At 34.4% G+C, this 19970-nt stretch overlaps 2 protein-coding genes across 3 annotated transcripts; both read left to right on the forward strand.

Annotated features, from left to right (window-relative positions):
- The first annotated feature begins 590 nt into the window (after positions 1-590).
- LOC140793427 (PTI1-like tyrosine-protein kinase At3g15890) lies at positions 591-11356 on the forward strand. Its single transcript, XM_073144903.1, has 4 exons — positions 591-859; positions 1484-1637; positions 10106-10368; positions 10447-11356. The coding sequence occupies exons 1-4, from the start codon at positions 804-806 to the stop codon at positions 11111-11113; spliced, it is 1140 nt and encodes a 379-aa protein (XP_073001004.1). The 5' UTR covers positions 591-803; the 3' UTR covers positions 11114-11356.
- A 412-nt stretch (positions 11357-11768) lies between these two features.
- Positions 11769-15990, forward strand: LOC140793428 (uncharacterized). Of its 2 annotated transcripts, XM_073144904.1 has the most exons (10): positions 11769-12033; positions 12543-12632; positions 12745-12852; positions 13042-13112; positions 13190-13292; positions 13381-13431; positions 14642-14798; positions 15187-15331; positions 15475-15580; positions 15664-15990. In XM_073144904.1, the coding sequence occupies exons 1-10, from the start codon at positions 11928-11930 to the stop codon at positions 15810-15812; spliced, it is 1086 nt and encodes a 361-aa protein (XP_073001005.1). In that variant the 5' UTR covers positions 11769-11927; the 3' UTR covers positions 15813-15990. The 2 variants fall into 2 exon arrangements, with proteins under 2 accessions (XP_073001005.1, XP_073001006.1); XM_073144905.1 differs by lacking the exon at positions 12543-12632 and having other exon boundaries at positions 11883-12033.
- Positions 15991-19970: the final 3980 nt, after the last annotated feature.

Here is a 19970-nt window from a genome sequence, read left to right on the forward strand (position 1 = left end):
TAAGTGATTTAGCATATATATATATATAATATTATATTAATTAAATAATAAATATAGGGCCTCGATTACAAATCTACTAAATATTTTTTTGTAATGTATGATATTTAAATCTTTAGTAATTAATTTTAAATTAATTTGAATTTTAAAATTAATAACATATACGGATTACCTCTCTTTTGTCCTTTTTTTGGCTTGTATTATACTTTAATCCTTGCAATTTATAAAATTTTAGATATGAACAAGATTATGGGGAATTATCCAAAGAGACCCCTGGAATTACTCTTTATTTTTATAATACCAATATTACCCCTTTATATTTTGCCACACTCCTTTTTAACGCCATTATTTCCGGCCATTAGTTGGGTACATGTAATGCCCTAATAAATGTCGTCAACTATAAGACTCAAACCTCTATTCACACTTATATATATATATATATATAATAGATATGTACGAAACCACGAATAAAATAAGGAATGTGACTCTTTAGCCAATAAGAACTGAGTTTTCGAGAAGTTCGTCAGATATAGTACAACTCCTCCTGTCATTACCATATTAAAAATACTTCGCGGGTGAGTAGACCGCAAAGCCCCGATGTTTTGAAATGGGAAAGGGGAGAACTGTCGTCAATAGCTCTCTGTCTCTTTCTTTCATTCTTTCTTTTTCTTTCTGTCGTTTAGATCTTCCTCTCACTACGCTGAAATGGCGGCGTAGAAGGCGCGTCGTTGATGTCCACCTCTGTTCGTAGTCTCTGCTACCGGAAGGGAGGAGTTGAGGAAGAGGCCCTTGCCGCGGTTTGAGAAATGATGGGTCTAGGGAGGAGGACGGCGATGTGCTCGTGCTGTCGGAATACAGATGGGTATGCTTCCAAATTGATCCTTATTAAAGACGCAACGATTCGAAAGGGATGATAGCCGGGTCGTTTTCGTGGGTTTTTAGTTTTTGCGAATTGATCGGCTTCCTGCTGGTATGCTTCCAAACCGATTCTAGAAGTGCAAAAGCTCGAATGGGACGATAAAGGAGCGATCTTGGTGGTTGTATTGAAAATTTCTATAGCTTACTAAGTCAAAAATTTGATCTCTCTTTTGGGTATGCAGTATGCTTCTAAATACATTGCTGAGGCACAAAAGCTTGAATGGGATACAAAGGAGCGATCTTCGCTCTATTTTTGCAAGATTCAATTAGTTTTTTAGTGAAATATTTCAATTTTCTTTTACGGGTATGGTTCTGAAACGATTATAAAGGTCAACCGCTCGAATGGGTTGATAAAGGAGCGTCTTGGTGGTCATTCTGTGAGATTTTGTTGGTCAATTAGTAGGAAAAAATTGATTTTCTTTTTGTTGGGTGTGCTTTTAAATGGATTATAAAGGCGCAAAAGATCGAATGGGATGATAAAGGAGCAATCTTGGTGGCTATTTTACTATATTACAAGGGTTAATTACTAATTACTCAGAAATTTGATCTTTTTACTGATCGGTTCCAGGGCGGAGCCAGGGAGGAGGAAGCGGTTTGCTACTTGGAGGGTTTTTTCGCTCAAGGAGTTGCAGTCAGCTACCAACAACTTCAATTATGATAATAAGCTTGGGGAGGGTGGATTTGGTAGCGTCTACTGGGGCCAGCTCTGGGATGGATCCCAGGTATTGAGTTTCTTGTATCTCCCCTTTCGTTTCCTTAAAGTGTAATCTTGCTTATTTCATTGTTGTTCTTAAGAGTTGAGTTTTAATGCTTTTATTGGTAGTTTTTTTCTAATTAAAATAATGGTACCTCGAACAATATTCACATATTCTTGTGAAAATGCAAGAGGCTTCTGGACTTGTAGGCTGTTGACCAGTACATTGGAAGCTATCATGTGACTTTTGTCATATCAGAAGACTTTTAATCGATAAAATATTTTACCAACTTGTGATTGAAAACGTGAGATCCTATGCTGATATGTTCATAAGGTCACTTCCTTGTCCCACCTGTTTTTGTTTTCGTGCAGATGTGCACATTACCAGACGCTTTAGGAACTTGTCATTTTATCCTTAAAACTTATCTTAGCAACTTGTTGGAAGTTTTAGACCCTGCATTTGTATGCATGTTCATAATCATACAAGTTCATAGAGTCACTTTGCTTGTCTTAGCAGTTTTTTTCTGCATGGACATCGTCAGATTATTTGAAATGAATAAGGAAATTGAAACAGAATCTGCAGCTGCTTCAGATGGGGTCAATTTTGTTTGCCTCTTGACCTTGGTTCACTTCCACCAGTGAATCATCCTTCTTGAGACTCATATTGTGTAGAGGATACATTCTTTAGCCTAAATTTCAAAATTTAAAAAAATAATGAGTAGTAACTAAATGCCGACACCAACACTGAAGCAAATGATTTCGACACTGCATAAAACTCCCGACATGACTTCTTGCAACTCAAGATAAGATCCAACCTGTCTGGTTATCTAAACCTGTGACTCAGTCATGAAACAAACCTACATGACAGTTTTCTATTCAACCGGAGTGCTGCCGAGGTTCAAGGTGAATTGAACATTGACGATTAATTTCAATATAAAATCACAACCACCAAGTAATTAACAAAATGAAGAGTAAAACTTTATAATATCTAACAAACCTATGTAAGATCATTTCAAGGTAATCAGCACATCGAGTAATTACCTAATGTTGACATAAGATTAGCTTAGAAATTAAAACACTCAATAAAGAAAAAGGTTAGGGAAATTCAAATACTAAAATAAGATTGATGTCCATACAATACAGATATTTATTCTGTAATCCATTTAAGGTGCTTGTTAATTAGGAGAGTAATTTAGTAGTAGCTACACAATTTTTTAAGAATATCATTGTTCCGCTTGACGGCTTCCTTATTATTTGAATTATTTTTACTAATGGAAAGACTGAAGTGACTTTTCAATTAAACTGATATTCATCTAACACTATAAATTTACCATTCAAATAATATGCCACTCTTTGTACTTTGATGCAAAGATCTAATTAAAAACTAAGGTTTGCAGTATCGGGATCGGTATCGACCGTTTAGAAAAACGATACGTATCGGCCGTTCGTATCAGATAGGACTAATTTTGAATTATATAAAATTTTAAATACTATTTAAAAATACAAAAAAATACAGAAAAATTTAGAAAAAATGATAAAAAAATAAGAAAACAAAAATTACTCACATATGAAGTCTAAAAACTTAAAAAATGTATTAACTTACTCAAAATTTAAAATTTTGATGAATACCGAGCTGGTTCTCGTAAATTTCTATAGTCTTCATCATCATAATCACTATAAGTTTGTAAGTACTGATGTTTGGGATCTGATGCTCCAAAAAGTGATTTCATCATATTAGTTATATTATATGGATCTTGTTGTGTGACTTACGTCTGAGAAGGATAATATTAATAACCAGCATTTGGATCTTAAGCTTGAGAATACTGAGGATACTGAGGATAATAACTAGCATATGGATTTTGTGATGGCTCCAAACAATAAATACTCGATGTACCATAATTATAGGAACCAAAATACATCTCATGACGACGTCGCTGATATGTATATATATCCTCAGTTTCTCTGTCTTCAATCCTTATGCCTCCTTGACTTTTCTCAACAAATGTAGATAGAACGATTTCACCACCATATGTATCATCAAGACTATGACTAGTATTAGTAGGTATACTATCTCTCGCTGCTAAACGACTCATACCAGCCTCTGCCTTTGTCGTGGTCTCTCCTAGTATCTCATCTAACCATGGGTTATCTCTGTCATCTAATAACCTGTCCTCTATTTTTCTGATCCATGGAGTTAAGGAGTTTTCTTCATCAAAAACATGATTTAAATCAATCAGTTGTTCATTTTCTGCCTTTCTTCAATCTTTCCATTGTCAATTGGTTGCGTGTTTTTGTGTGGATTAAGAAGAAAGTAGTCCAATTTCTTTCACACTGTGATAAAGACACAATTTGACTTAAAATCTTTTTTTACTATTGACGTCAAATTTGGTGCCTCTTCTCATCCATAGATAGACTACTATTTAGCTGGAGTGTTATGAGATATAGCTATAGCAACTTTAGCAGTACTGAATTGCTCAGCTCTTAATTTATATCTCTCCATCTGAATTCAGAAATATATTATTAGCTTATTACATACTGATTATATTGTAAGTTAAAACTTGAAACAAATAATAATAAAATTATTTAATTAAATTATAACTCACTTCTTTATCACAAAGGATTTGTTTATGAATATCGAGCTCAAGCTTGCTGATTACCTTCCTAACCCCTAACAAGACTTCACTATCATTATTGACATTTTTAGAGAATTGAAATCTTGGATTAATAAAATACCCTGTAGAAATTTAAAATTTGTAAGTATTCAAAATTTTAAAAATTCATAAATAAAAGTAAATTAGTAAATTAAAACTTAAAACTTAAAAGCATGCTTACCAGTAGCGTGTATATCTCTATGTAGTTGTTTATTCCATCTAGAATCAATTATCTTTTATCACTTTCTATAACTTTGACCCACATTTTTTTATTGATTCTTTTGCTATGTCCATTGCCTCATATAAGAAACCTATCTCAGACTTGTCATCACTATCTACAAGTCTTAGTACTTTGATAAGAGACTTAAATACTGCGGTGACAATATAATATTATCCCAAAATGCATTTCCAAGAGCTATATTTTTCAAAGTTTCACCTAAAGATTTATTTTTAGGTTTTATATTCTTAATTTCTATAGACCACTCCTGTGATGTAAACATCAGCATAATATCATCCTTGTAGCGCATAATACTCTCCAAGGCTAAAAAGTGAGTGGCAAATCTGATGATCTTCCTACCACCAGTCATTTGCCTGAATAAATTAAGAACCCAACCATGGTTATATATAAAATTTGTTAACCTTTGACCTTCACGTATGACATGTCAATTTCAGGCTCTTTTGCAATATCCTCTAACATTAGATCAATACAATGTGTAGCACATGACGTTCAATATAAATGAGGTCTTTTTATCATCAGTAAATTTCCAACAGCTTTATAATTTGCCCTATTAACAGTAACCATTTGGACTACTCTTTTTTCACCGATTTTTTATACCACCTCATCCATTAATTGACAAATATAATCTGCATTTTTGAAATGAGCAGTAGCATCCATAGACTTCAAAAATATTATCCCCATGCCAGAGTACACTAAGAAATTAATTATATTTATTCTGTTTTGTGTACTCCACCCATCACACATCAGTGTATAACTAAATTCATCCTAATACCGTTTAAATGTCTCAATGTAAGTATGGAGTTCATCTACCTCTGAGTCAAGATATTTAGTAGCAATATCATTTGAACTAGGAGGCGAAATACTAGGCCCTACTGATTGTTTAGCATCAACCATAGTGTGATAGTAAGGACTATTAGCTACATTGAAAGGAATATGGTTGTAGAAAAAAAATTTAGAAATAGCCCTACCAATGTGTTTCTTTGTATTTTTAATTCCTTTGAGAGCTGTCTTGATGAAAGTCTGTGTACGACTTTTTTTTCTTCTGAAGATGTGTATCAATTGGTCCAATATTTTCAGACTCTGCTGTAACACCAGGAGTCCTATGGGTAGAACTGCTATCCTTATATTCTCTTTCTTTTCGTATATTAACTAATTTAGATCTCTGAAAGTTATCACCAATGCTTCTTTTTCATTTCTTCCTCTTCTCTATGCATATTTCTGCTCTCTTTCATTGCCCTTCTCATTTGTCTCTCATCTTCATCCTTCTCATCTGTCTCTCATCTTCATCCTCCTCATCTGTCTCTCATCTTCATCCTCCTCATTTTGCTCACTGCTATCATTATCAATGTGTAGAGAATTATGCATCATTCTTTACGAACCATTGACTTTTTTTGTTGTGCAGATTGTTTATCTTTCTTCTTGCCAATTAAATAAGCCAACATCTGCTTTTTAACTTCCAAGGACACTTGAGTGCTAGCTGCTACATTTCCTTGTCTTCCAGCCAAATGTTCTTTCAAACGGCTGACACCACCACTCATTTTCTTTCCACACCAGTTGTATTTAACACGTCTTTTATCTTGTCTAATAGTGCTGCAATGTTACCACTCAATGTCGGTATCATATGATTTCTCTTTTGGAGCCATTGATATTTTAACTCTGCAATTAAAGAACATAAACAAAAAATAAAATAAAATATAAAATAATTTAAAATTTATGAGGCATAACTGCATAAGCAGCATCAGTTGCAGCAGCACTAGGTGCTGTTACCACTGCTGTTGTGCTGCTATAGCAGCACCTGCAGCAGGTGCATCTGCTGCACAATGAAAAAAAAATTAAAAACTAAAAAAAAAACTTACCCAAGGTTGTCGGAGATCGAGGTCGTTGAATCTTCGTCGGAGAATGTCGCCGGAGGTCGAGGTCACTGGAGATCTACTCAGTCGTCGGTGAGAAAGAGATCCGTGAGAAAGAGATCCGTGAGAAAGAGAGAAAGAAAGAAAAGAGAGAAAGAGAGAAAGAAAGAAAAGAGAGAGAGAAAAGGGAGATATTGCATCATTATCTCAGTCGAAACCCCAGCCGAAACCAGCAAACCGGCTGGTTTTAGCTGAGATTGGGATCTGCCGAAACTGAAAACCATACTAAAAACTTAAAAGCCATCAAGATATTGCATCAAAGTTAGTATATTAGGTCTTTAATGTCTAAGCTTCCGAAGGATAGTATTATTACATCCTTTTCCTTTTTTTGCACTCCTTTTGCTTAAAACAAATACAAAATTTGTACTGGAGGAATATGCTATAAAAAAGCCCTTCTTAAAGATATATCTATTATTTTTGGATGTTAAGAGGCTCTTTTTTCCTATGCAATTGTGGATCTTCTCGGTATTAAGCTTTGATCATTTATGTGTTTCTCCTGCAATTATTTAATCCACGTTGGTGTGTTTGGGATTTGGGAAATAGAAAATGTAATGCATTTGCATGATAAGAATTTCTATTAGTGCAAGTGTTTGATGTGATATTCAAATGTTGAAATTTAAGTGAGATTAGCTGAATCATTATAAGAAAAGAATGAAAACAATGTCATAAAGTGGTTTGTTTCGACTATCATTAGTTCTTGGAAAACTTATTCAAGTTTGATAATGTTCTACTTCTACAAATGAATTTCATAGCAGAAAGAAAGTTGTTCCGTAGTTGTTTGTTGTTTTCTCAACTAATGCTTGCATGTGTAAGAACTTGCAATTTGATAAAGCTACAAAATATATATGATTCATTACCATACAATTACTGCATGACCATGTGCTATATTATGGATTGGCTTGTTGTGCTAGTGAATTATTGGCACCCCATATGGGGGGAGTATCTCGATACTCCCTCATAGCCACTTATGTCGACACATGCCACTAGGAATTGAGCATATCTTATTTTAAACAAAGTTAATTTGGAGTCTTTTTTATCCTTTTCGACACCTTTTTTGTATGTTGTGTTTGATCTATATAGATTATACTTCAAATTTTAAAACATAAAAGCGCAGTTCTGATATTGTCAAAGTTATTTGCCCTAAGTTAGAAGATTCGAGAGAAATTGGGAATATTGATGAGATTAGAATCTAATTACATATGTTGCAGTAATCTCTAGTGTTGAAAGACTTTATATTAGCCATTCAAACATTTTTTTAAGCCCTAGAAAGGTTGAATGATTGTTTTTTCGATACGTCAAAACTATTTAGTGTACCAATGGTTGTTGACATAGTAGGTGCTAGTGATCAACGATGGTCGTGCCATAGGCACGGACCGTGCCGACCGGCCGATTGTTTCGTGCCCTAGCCCCCGAGAGAGAAGAGAGAGAGAGAGAGAGATGTTTAGTGAACAACCAAATTGTGGTAACAAAACTAGAAGCTGTACACTGGGTGCTGAACTGCTGATTAACCTGTATCCACAACTTCAATATTTAGGCTATGAGTCATCCTTGAACTCTTTTAGCCTAAATGACAAGTGAACCTCCGAGTTGCCTCCAAGTCCATCCCTATGGAATCCTCATCCAAGTCTTCAATCCAAGTATTGTCTAGTTTAGGTCTCCAACCATAGGGTTAGCTTCTGTAGCGAGCCTTGAAGGCCTTATGAACTCCAAAACCAACTTGGTCAAGTACTAGGAAAAACATTTACCAACGGTTCAAGTCGAGGAATCGATATGAAAGGCTAATGCTCCTTAACTTTTACAATGTCTCTAGTATTTCACATGTAAACTTTCCAAGCGACTCCCAAACAAAAGGGTTAGACCTGAGGAGGGAGGAGAAAACAAAAATGGAAGCCTAAGCACTTTAACGGTGATCTTCTTTCAATTTGAATGAATCCAAAATCATTGGATTAGAAATGGAATCAATACATATAAATGGAAGCATTTCAATTCCAATTTCTACACTAAATGACAGTCATAGTCCTCGTGCTAACTGCATTGGTATTTTTTTATTAATTTGATATTTATATAAAGAAAGAAATATAATTATAATATATATATAAATTGTTACGAACCAGATTTAGACCAATCTGGACGTAAGAAAATTATAAAAATTTAGGTGGACATAGCCTCATGAGACAGGGTTCTAATGTCTTTGGCTTTACCTAAATCGAAGGTCGGGATGAAAAGTTAAAAATAAAACAGTGGAGATAGGTCAAAGAGGGCAGAACGGTAAATATCTGACGTTGCGACAGTCGTTGGGGAGGGTGACGGACGGCCAAGGGTGGTGGTGGACGACCGTAAGATAGGGTGGCTGCTGGAGGTGATGGTGGCTATGGGTTGGAGGTAGAATTAGGGTTTCTAACTTAGATCTACTCCTAGAAAAATAACGACGATCTAACGGTTACGGTAAGTAACCGTAAATAAACTTAAGTTAACCTAACTCAATATTCCTTCTATTCAATTCCATCCTTTTTGGAATGATTTTTCGTCCTGCTACAGATAGAATCCGAATCTGGAGGAACCTTGAAATACCAAAGTTGTAGATCTGGAGGTTGACGATCTTATTCAGCTAGTTTGATATTATTCGGATGTCTGTACATTATTCTTTGAATATTTTTTTTGAAACTCCTAATTAAATAAAATCATAACATTCTAAGTAAACTAAATAAGCAAATAAAATAACTAGACTCAATCCATTGAGCCTAATGCTAAACTCCTACCTAATCCTTTCTTTCAATACTTGGGTTCAAATTAAATTTCAAGAATCATAACTACTAAACTAGTTAAAACTATGACTCATTGATCATCCTCTCTCTAGATAAAATCTGTTTATTAGGATGTTTCCAAATAGGAAATTGACCAATTTAAGTGTGGACATTAAATTTGAATGGGAAACTTTATGTTATTTTATTTGATCATTATTGGAAAAAACTTGCTCTCTGGAAAGTGGAAACATCACTCATATCATAATTTAAACAAGCTATTATTTGTGGTTAGCTGTTTCAGTCAAAAGGTATGACTCGCACGACTTTTGAATATCAACTTAGACTAAAGACTACTGTTTCTCAAAAGTAGCTCAGGCTGCTATTATCCTAAAGGGGCATATTAACCATAGTAATAAGTATTAACCAGATCGTTGGATAATGATCATGGTAGGCATCAAGATGAAAAGCTTCCATGAGCATCCGGCATTTTGCTAAATGCATTAAAAGAGGCAGCTATTATAATCGGCTTAAACTTGATTGATATTCTAGCTTTAATAGGATTTCTTGATTTCTACTAACCTATAATATGCCATTGAGAGACTTTTCTCAGGTTTCTGTTTCTGTTTTGATCCATATTTCATGGTTTCTTGCCAACCTCTCAGTTTGTTACCCGTGAAAGTTAAGACAGTTAAAACTATGTTTTTTTTTTCTGTAATTAATCTCAATCTATCCAGTTTCATGTTTCAGTAGCTTGGTTTGGTTTCAAGCAGTTCCAGTATTGTCAAATGAAACTGACAAACTAACTGTTTGGTTTAGTCTCATGAGCATATACAACTTCTAATATCATTTCTGTCATTTTTCTTTTTTAATGCTGAACCCCCACAAAATTTGGATCTTGTCCTCATTTCCTTTGTTATCTCTGAATCCTCATCATCCTTTTTTTCTCTATCTAGATTGCTGTGAAACGGCTAAAAGTTTGGAGCAACAAAGCTGAAATGGAATTTGCAGTGGAGGTTGAGATTTTGGCCAGAGTAAGGCATAAAAATCTGTTGAGTCTGCGTGGATACTGTGCTGAGGGGCAGGAGCGTCTCATAGTCTATGACTATATGCAAAATTTGAGTCTATTGTCGCATCTACATGGACAACATGCAGCAGAAAGTCTTCTTGATTGGGGCAGGCGAATGAGTATTGCTATTGGCTCAGCTGAGGGAATTGTGTAAGCCTGCCTACATTTTGGAAATACCTTTCCAGTTATCCAATTTGAAAAAGACTAACATTTTCTCTTTTCAAACAGCTATCTTCACCACCATGCTTCACCACATATTATCCATAGAGATATCAAAGCAAGCAATGTTCTGTTAGATTCAGAATTTCAGGCACGAGTTGCTGATTTTGGATTTGCGAAGCTCATCCCCGATGGTGCTACACATGTTACAACGAGGGTGAAAGGCACACTCGGCTATCTCGCTCCTGAATATGCTATGTTAGGGAAGGCCTCAGAGAGTTGTGATGTCTACAGCTTTGGAATACTGCTTTTAGAGCTTGCCAGTGGAAAGAAGCCGATAGAGAAATTGAGCCCGACTTTTAAGCGAATGATCTCAGATTGGGCGATTCTGCTGGTTCGACAGAAGAAATTTGAGGAATTGGCAGATCCAAAACTCAATGGGAAGTATGTAGAGGCGGAGTTGAAGAGGATGGTACTTATAGGACTTGTCTGTGCGCAGAATAAACCAGAGAAGAGACCCACAATACTTGAAGTTCTAGAGTTGCTCAAAGGAGAATCTACAGAGAAGCTATTGAATTTGGAGAACGACGAATTGTTCTTACCAGAGGCAACTGGTACTTACCAAGGATTGTCAGGTCCGGAGGACAGTTCCGATGGCATTTCTGAGGAGAAGAATCCAAAAACCAATGTCATAGAAGAGTCGGGTTCTGTTAGTGGAACAGCTATCAATAGTTAGCTAATTCATACATAGAATTTACAAGTGTGCATTATTCCATCTTGAACAGGGAATTCTTGGTTTGGTGTTCTTTATCAAATCGCCGGTTGTGGTGCGGTTAAAAACTTTATTCTTGCATTTTGCCCTAATTTCCATTTGCGAGCTTTGTAATTGTACTTTTGGCTTGTCATTTTGGCATTTCTTTTTGGATCGACTTAAAGAAGTGTAAGAAATGTCTTGGATATATAGCAACAGTTATCTTAATTTCTTGTTATTTTGTTTTATTCTTTTTAATTTTCAGAGAAGTGAGAATTTAACCGAGTCTTCCAAAATATCGAAGTTATTGGGATTCAAACACCATCTCATCTGCATTTAATTTCTTGTTCTTTTGTTAATGGTAGATAGCAATATGACTGGGTTGTATATCACAGGTGATTCAACCACATTACACCTATATTAAAGCCACTATACCCATTAGATTTAATGGGTTTGGCCAATTTTATAGGATGGAATTTTGTGATTTTAGTATTATTAATCAATTGTCCATGGGTTGAAACTAGCAAAGATTATCCTAAATCCTGAGGCTATATATTAGAAAAATAGTTAGTCACACCTATAACCCTGATTGATAGCCAGCTCTTATTTATTCTTTGTCACTTTTAACTTCCTCTGCTTTCTTCTCTTGATAATATTAACCAAAAAAAGAAAAGAAAAAGATCAAATGACGTAGCCAGGGCTAGAGAATTAGTTTTTTTTATTTAAAGATATATTGAACAAATATGTGAGCTGGGACCTACTTGTTAATAGGTTCTCTCTCTCTCTCTCTCTAATCTCTATGGAAGAGGGAGAAGATCAAGTGATGAGCGAGGTACACCTTGGCTGCCCACCTCGCTTCTCTGGTCCTTACATCTCCCATTTCACCTTCGCGCTTCCATCAACTGGTAACGCTACATTCTATTACTTCTGATACTTCTCAGACGCATTTCCTCATACAAACGCCGGGTGTTTTGGTCACCTTTTACGATCGTTCGATGCAACCTTTAATCTGATTCGAAACAAATTTTTTTTTTCAGTAATATGCTTCTGTTTTCTGGTGTAAGTGAAGAATATAGTAAAATTTAAACTATAATTTGGGACGGTAAAATATGCTTTTGGAAGATTTGGACGTATGATTGTTCATTTCTAGCTTCTAAGTGGTCCTCATGGTGTGTTGCATAATATAGATGGGCTAATTTGTTGTAAAAAAATGAGGGCTTTCTTTGTGCTTTAGATTTTCGAGCCAACTCTTTTTAGGATGGGTGTGTCTCCACTCTTAGAATGTCATCTAATTCGTGTAAATGATAAAAGGCGGTGTCTTTGGTAACTAAGGATTTAACCTTTTGACAACTGTTGTAGTGTTTCTAGTTTATATATGGCAACACGTTTACCTGAATTACTTCACTAAATTCAGATGTGGTGGATGAAAGAACCAATAATATATCACCAACGGAAGGATCTTCAAGCCAAAATCTTAGTTTGGACAATGACAGCAATCTTGCAGGTTTTACACAAAAGATTAGTTCTTGCAAGTTTTTCATCATCGGTAAACTCTTCCGTGTGAATACATGTTGTACAAATGTTAATGGGGGTATCAATATGATTCTCATTGGTAGGTTATCAGGCCGAAGATAATGATCACATTCTCGAACAAGGTACTCCCAGCATTCTTACTCTGGATGAAGATGGCGATCTTGTTCTAAACCGAAGAAGAAATGAGAAAGGTAAGATTTTATATATTACTTGGTATATCTGTGTTTCATAATACATATCAAGGATGTTCTATTTTAAATGATTGTTGGGACATAGAGGAAATGAACAGTCATCTCCAATCATCAAAGGTAATACAGTCCAAAAGGAAATTGGATTCTTTTTTGAGGTGTTAAATATTTGTAAGTAAATTCTGACTACAGAGAGATGCCTGAGCTATGCTTTGGCTATTCAGCACAATATCAGCTCATCACTCTGGAGTGTTGGCTTGCAGGTGGTGCATGGTTGCTATTCTTTTTGTGCCTTCCTTGCTGTTTTTAGCACAATTACTCATCTCACTCTAGGTTTCAGGTATGGAGAGCAGCACTACTACTAGCTGATTTTGTCTTGCATAAGGGTTGCACTTCATGTGACTTCAATGGTATCACAGCAATAGAGCTTGGTTCTGGAACAGGTAGCCATCGCTGTTGGTGTCTAATATGATTTTCTAAAGCGACAGCTTATCCATGAATGCTAATATTTCATCCAACAATCTTTAATAGGTTTGGTTGGTATTGCACTTGCACGAATTGCTAGGACAGTCTTCATTACAGGTTTGTTGTATGCCATTTGCCAAAATTTTGATCGAGCTGTATATGTATGTCATATCAATGTATCATTAGTAGGAATTTCAAACTAGTTGGAATTGATAGCTCAATTTTGTCTATCTATAAGATTGCTTAATGAATAACTGCTGCTTTTCTACGCCTCTATGTTAAAAGAATTTGATGAACCATTGAACCTCCTCTGAACTGTACAGTTTCTATGGCAGGATAGGGGGAGTTGCTTATTATGGTGCACTTAAAGGAATAAAGTCTATTAGTACTAAATTAGTCCTGTGCTAACACATATGACATTCTAGTTGGCTTGGATAAACAATTCATTCATTTGAAAGGTGAGACGCTAAGAATTCAAAAGAGTGTCAAATTGAAGAATGTCAGAATACACTAGTACCTATAAGACTGGATTTTCAAGAGCAATTAGAGTGATGGAGAATGCATCATGATGAGCCTTTTGTGGCAAATATGATCAGTTCAATGCTCCAAAATTGAACAATTTTGATTCTTCTCTTCTTCATTCCATCATCTTTACCATCATTTGTAGTTTTGATCGTTCTTCTGTGTGTCATTCTTCCATTTCCTTTACATTTTCCTTTTCAGTACTGCAGGAAACTCCTCTGTGCGACTTATGTCAGTTATTTCCGACAAATTTTAGTTATGAAAGTTATGAATGCTATGTAATATTTTGGATTACTTTTCATGCAGTGTGATAGGACATCCTAGGCTGGCACAATTTTTCTTAACAACTAGCTAAGGTAAAACAAGTAACACTTAATTACAGACATTGATAATATCAGCTATAAATGTATAATGTATAGTTGTATGCTTCTGTGGTCTGGTATCCCGGAGTATAAGTGGGATGAACCCTGGTACCTCGGGGTTTAATAGGGGCGAGCCCTATCAGTGGGGTACAAAAAGAAGGGCTTGTTAAGGCTATCATCAGTTTCATTTGTGATATGTGCATCCACACACCACACACTGGATGAAATTTCTGTAGTATGGTAATGTTTTTTCATGGCTACTGAATCCAGTGATTACTCCTGAGGTTTTAAATTGGATATTAAATGTTAAACAAATGGTTCTTAAATATTTAAAGCAAAGTCAGTCTACTTTGGTCTTCAACTGCTATAAGAGGTTTATTAGACATTTATACCACTCCTGTTAAGTTTTCTCCTGAACAAGCTCCTACTGTGATAATCAACAGATAGGGACACTGATATCCTAGAAAACTGCACAACTAATGCTCAACTCAACTCTAGCTTGCTTAAATTCCAAGATACTAAAGTACATGTACGTGAGCTTGATTGGAAAGAGTCATGGCCTCCTACAGTTGGAAATTTCGATCTCCTGTCTCACACAGGGTAATTTCTTCTATTTTCTTCTCTGTTTTTTGGTTATGGTTCAATAAAATGGCATCTGGTATACTCGAGAGTTTCATATCCTTTCAATTGGTGAGCCAATGTTGGGAATTACTTTTAATAGAAGTCTGCTTATCCTATCCAGTGGGGAAGATGCAACTTCACAGGGAACTCCTACGGTAGCATGATTATGGAGATCCTGCCAAAGGAACAAATGTTATTTGCCTTTATTAGTGGCATTCAACATTTTGTTGTTTTTTCTCTCATCATAAATCTGTTAAGACTCAAGAATACATTATGATATCTGCTTTTATTCCTGTTTTGTTTCTGCTACTTTACTTTCGTTGAGTGACATCCTTCTTCAGTAACTGTGGGATTACATGTAATCCAGGTCAAGATACTCCTGGGCCTCTTCAGAGATTGAGGAGGCTGAGAGGGCGACAGTTATTTTAGCTGCCGATGTGATTTACAGCGATGACCTCACTGATTTGTTCTTCAGCATTCTAGAGAAATTGATGTCCCATGGTTCTGAAAAGGTAAGGTACTCCTGCAATCTGACTTTAAGGGAGAGAAAAGATATAATATTATCGTAAATGTTTTATTCAATATCTTTAAAGGGGCAAACTAGGTTTTGTAAAACTGAAGGGTTTTTTATGGTTGTGCTTACTATTTGTGGCAGGTTTTATACTTGGCTTTGGAGAAGCGATATAATTTTAGCATGAATGACCTTGATGTTGTTGCTAATGGTTATGCACACTTTCGAAGCTTTTTGAAGGATGATGAGGGTACAATCCTATATACTGCAGATTTGTCAATTTGATGGTTCTTTCACTTGTTTGAGCATCTCTCAATTTTTTTTCTTGTGCAGAATGTGGAAGCCATGATGATGCATCACTACCAGTTTTCAGGGGCAAGCAAATTGATCTTTCTGAAATCCCTCAGTACATAAGAGAATATGAAAGGGGGAAAGATCTTGAAATATGGGAGATCACTTACTGCTCAGATCAACTCAAATAGATTCTTATTCACAACTAGAATTGAAATTTGTGCAGTAATTATTTGATCTTATGTTTATCTCCACCATAGCATAATTCTAAATTTTGTCATTGAGCAATTAAATGGGAACTTGATTGTAGTTAGCTTAAGATGGAATATATTTTAGAACTCTACCCTAATTTTAAGTATACTTTGCATATGAGTTTTGACCAAACTAAGGTTGGATACACAAAACTTCTTGATCTATGACTTTGATATTCTGATCCTTTTAATATTCGAATGATATTGGGGTCTAAATTGGTGGTAAGCAGATGGTGGTGTTGGTGATCGGTGTGGTTCAGCTTGTAGATATTTGATGAAGATGGCGTGGATGGATGAGGATGGTGGTGGTTATTTGGTAGTTTGATACTGTAAAAGAGAAGAAAGAGGAGAAGTAGGCCTGCCCCCACGAGACTAGGGGGATCGGCGAATGAGGAAGATTAAAAGTAGACGATACCGTTCTATTCTATCAAGTCAGGCGGTTTTGGTTAGTAAAGAGGGAGGAGGTAGATTGAGGCTGGCGGCCAAGTTGAGAGGAAAGGTAGACAAAGGCAAAAGCTAATTAATCCTTCATTAATGCACACCTAAGAGACATCATAATGCTCTATTTATAGAGATTAAACTAAAAGAGTCCTAAGCAAATTTAACTAAATCAGTTTTTCTTATTTATCTCGAGTTAATTTTTGCTCTGCTTAAATACAAAAGTTTTAAGATTAGGATGTTCCCAATCTTATGAAGTGGTTTCGTATTATTTAGACGTTTGCTGAATATCTTATGAATATTTTACTAAAACTATACAAAGTTGGAGATAGCTAACTAAATAATTATAATCTACTAAGACTTTAACTAAACTATAAAAGCAAATAAAATAAATAAACTCAATCTATTGAGCTTAATATTTCCATGATGTGATACAGCTTGACCTGATTCATATCATTTTACTGATCATCTTTTGCTTTTAATTAATAGAACTTACCAATACTATTCATCAGCTGGTGAGTCAAGTTCAACTCCAACTCGAATCTCGTTTAAATAGTTTCAGAATGTATATCCTTTAATAGGCCTAAAATTTACCTTATTCTATGCTTCATTATTTTCTTCTCACCTTTCAAATCACCGAGAGTTAAAACTATAACCAAAATATGATGTTAGTTTCATTTCGATTCCGATAGGATATACTTGAATAGTATTGAACGAGAGAGGAGAAATTGTGAAGTTTTTTATTCACTTATCTAAATAGTAAATCATCATAGCAAACTCTTAACAACCTATCAACTATACACCAATGATAAAACTAACAAACTCTAAGTAAAACTAATTACAAAATATATTCTAATAGATATATTTTCAATAAAACGTCAATAATACTACATCAAAAAAGAATTCAGCTAAGTTTTCTCAATAGCAAAGTAAATAAGATGGCATTATAACACATTTTATGTTTCAATAAAATATGGAAAAGGCTGCTGCAAGTTGATGAAGAGTGAGAAGCCAATATTAAATTTAACTATGAAGATTTATAAGGAGAGGGCACCAGATATTATGTTTAACTGGCAAAAGAAACGAAGGAATAGGAAAAGAAAAGAAAAAGAAAAGAAATGTACAACCAACCAAGTTAACTGGGAGGATCTATCTACCATATTTGAACCTTAATAGAGTTCACGATTGATAACATTGTTCATGTTAATGAGGTCCTGAGGATTTTATTTTTCTATTTGTAGTCAACCCTTGGCATAAATTTCAGCTTCTTCTTAGTTATAATTTTGTAGTTGAAGGTAGTCATGGAAGCTACCAAGGCTCGATTCGCTTATTTTGTAGTTGTAGTTAAATATCGATGCCCTAATTCTTTTTGTTACTTTTTAAAGAGAAATTTACATATAACACTGTGTCTTTTAATAAAGTTATAGTTTACACCATATATTTTTACTATTTATAAAATTGAATCATATGATTTCGCAAATATGTGCAAAAAAAGACTTTGCCGTTAGATCAGTTAGTTAAACTTAACCAAATATTTGAGTTAAGTTAACTATCATAATAAGGGCATTTTAGTTATTTTTAAAATAAAATATCTCTACTTAACGAAATAACCTGACGGTGTTAGTTCAAATATAACCCAAGATATTTTTTACACGTATTCGTTAAATCAGAGGACTCGATTTGTAAATATTAAAAATATAGGATATAAATTATAATTACATTATAAAGCATGGTGTAATATACAAATTCTTATTATCATCCTTATTATTCTTCTCCTTGTTATATAGGAACCTGGTAGAGTTTAACCATGAAAAGTGAAGATATAAAGCAGATTAAAAAGAAGCAGCACAGCTGGGACCTCTTAAGCCAAAGAGAACCTACTGTGAATGAACCAAGCGCCCTGCAACAATCTGCGCAATTGCAATCACAAGAAGAGAAAAAGGGGGCAAAGTTTTTTTCATATTAAAATTTGCAGTGTGGCATAGCGTATATTTATTTAATCTTAATTAGAATAAAGTTAGAAAGAAGGTCAAAAATCCTAATCCGACTAAAATTCTTGTTTCTTAGAAGGGACCCGAATAGAATAATCAAGTTATGCTCGGATCTGGATCCGGTTTGTAGTAAACGGGTCTATCGCCGACCCTAATTTGTATCCTTATCTGATGCACTAGGTTCTATATTTATTATTTAAAAAATATAATATATATTTATATATTATATTTTAAATCCTCCTCGATTCCCGACATGCTATGATACCTCGGGGTGGGTAGGAGCGGGTTGAGTCGGTATCGCTGCGGAGCAACTGTAGCGTTCGGATCTGATCACACTACTCGGCAATTCATCTATTTAATAGTTTCTCTTAATATTATTATTTTTTAATAGAGAATATATGGTTAGAAAATTCTTATCGATATTTTTAAAACAAGAGTAATATTCAATAGTTTCAAAATTGATTTTAAATTTTTTTAATTAAATGTATCGAAATTATATTGCACGAAATAAACATCGAAATAAGTATTATACGTTAGTACTAAAAGCATCAAAACTATATTACACAAAATAAGAAGAAATTACACGACATTATTATTGCTTGTGTGATACTACACATTATTACTATAAAGGATGAACAAGGCGAGGATTTCAATATTGTTGATTTTATTTTACCTCCGATTGTTGAAGAGATGGAAGTCAATGATGATTATGAACGATATCTTGCTCGACATAAAAAGATTCAAGATAGAGATGCTCATTTTAAACTTTGAAATACACTGATTAAACACTTATAATAGAGCCATGAGAATAAATGAATGTAATTTTTGTTTGATGTGTTTTAATATTTAGTGTTTACATTAGAAATAATTTTGAGTCATTATCTAAATAATTTTAAGACACTTCAATTTTAAATACTAAACAAAAAAGATTATCATTATTATTCTTTAAAAAAAATTAATTAAAAAATTTAACTAATTTAAAATTAGACTCATTTTAAATATCTAGATGATATCTTTTTCAATAGTATTATTTTTATTAAAAAATAATTAGTAAAACTAATTATATAGTCAGTTTTAGGGGTGGCAATCGAGTCGGGTTAACTGAGTTCGGGTCGAGTCAAATTCACCCTATCACGAACACGACCCTATTATTAAACGGGTCAAATTTTATAGACACGAACACAACTCGACTAATAAACGAGTAACACAACATAACCCGTCTAACCCGTTTAATAAATAGGTCATATATACGAGAGTAACACGATACAATTAACACAACACGATTAAACTACTTAACACGACAAGATTAACCCAATTAACACGACACGGTTAACCTGACACCATTAACTTGATTAATAATTTATATAAATACAAAAATGTTATAAATTGTTTCAAAATATAAAAGATTATGAGATACAAAATAATGAGATTAAAAAAAATATTGTAACGTTCAACAGTTGCATGTTTCCACATCAAGCATCCATTAATACAAAGATCTTGTATCATTGCTAACAGAACCTAATGCAGAACCTAAGGCATGAATTCTGTTTTAAGATCACTCAGCTGCTAATTTTGATTCACTGCTAACATAACCTAAGGTAGTAAGCTTCCCAAACAATTCTTTGGCACCACTAATACCATCACCAAAGAAGACCTTCACTTTGTCCAA

This window comes from Typha latifolia, chromosome 8 (assembly GCF_019914945.1).
Source record: "Typha latifolia isolate L0001 chromosome 8, TyphaL0001v2, whole genome shotgun sequence".
Taxonomy (NCBI): Eukaryota; Viridiplantae; Streptophyta; class Magnoliopsida; order Poales; family Typhaceae; genus Typha; species Typha latifolia.

What these genes read in the sequence shown, in the direction of transcription:
- LOC140793427 (XM_073144903.1), top strand. Translation starts at nt 804, where the DNA reads ATGATGGGTCTAGGGAGGAGGACGGCGATGTGCTCGTGCTGTCGGAAT. An exon ending in TGCTGTCGGAATACAGATGG is followed by an intron (nt 860 to 1,483) that starts GTATGCTTCCAA and finishes GATCGGTTCCAG; the next exon opens with GGCGGAGCCAGGGAGGAGGA. An exon ending in GGCTCAGCTGAGGGAATTGT is followed by an intron (nt 10,369 to 10,446) that starts GTAAGCCTGCCT and finishes CTTTTCAAACAG; the next exon opens with CTATCTTCACCACCATGCTT.
- LOC140793428 (XM_073144904.1), top strand. Translation starts at nt 11,928, where the DNA reads ATGGAAGAGGGAGAAGATCAAGTGATGAGCGAGGTACACCTTGGCTGC. An exon ending in CCGAAGAAGAAATGAGAAAG is followed by an intron (nt 12,853 to 13,041) that starts GTAAGATTTTAT and finishes TTCTGACTACAG; the next exon opens with AGAGATGCCTGAGCTATGCT. An exon ending in TGTCCCATGGTTCTGAAAAG is followed by an intron (nt 15,332 to 15,474) that starts GTAAGGTACTCC and finishes TATTTGTGGCAG; the next exon opens with GTTTTATACTTGGCTTTGGA.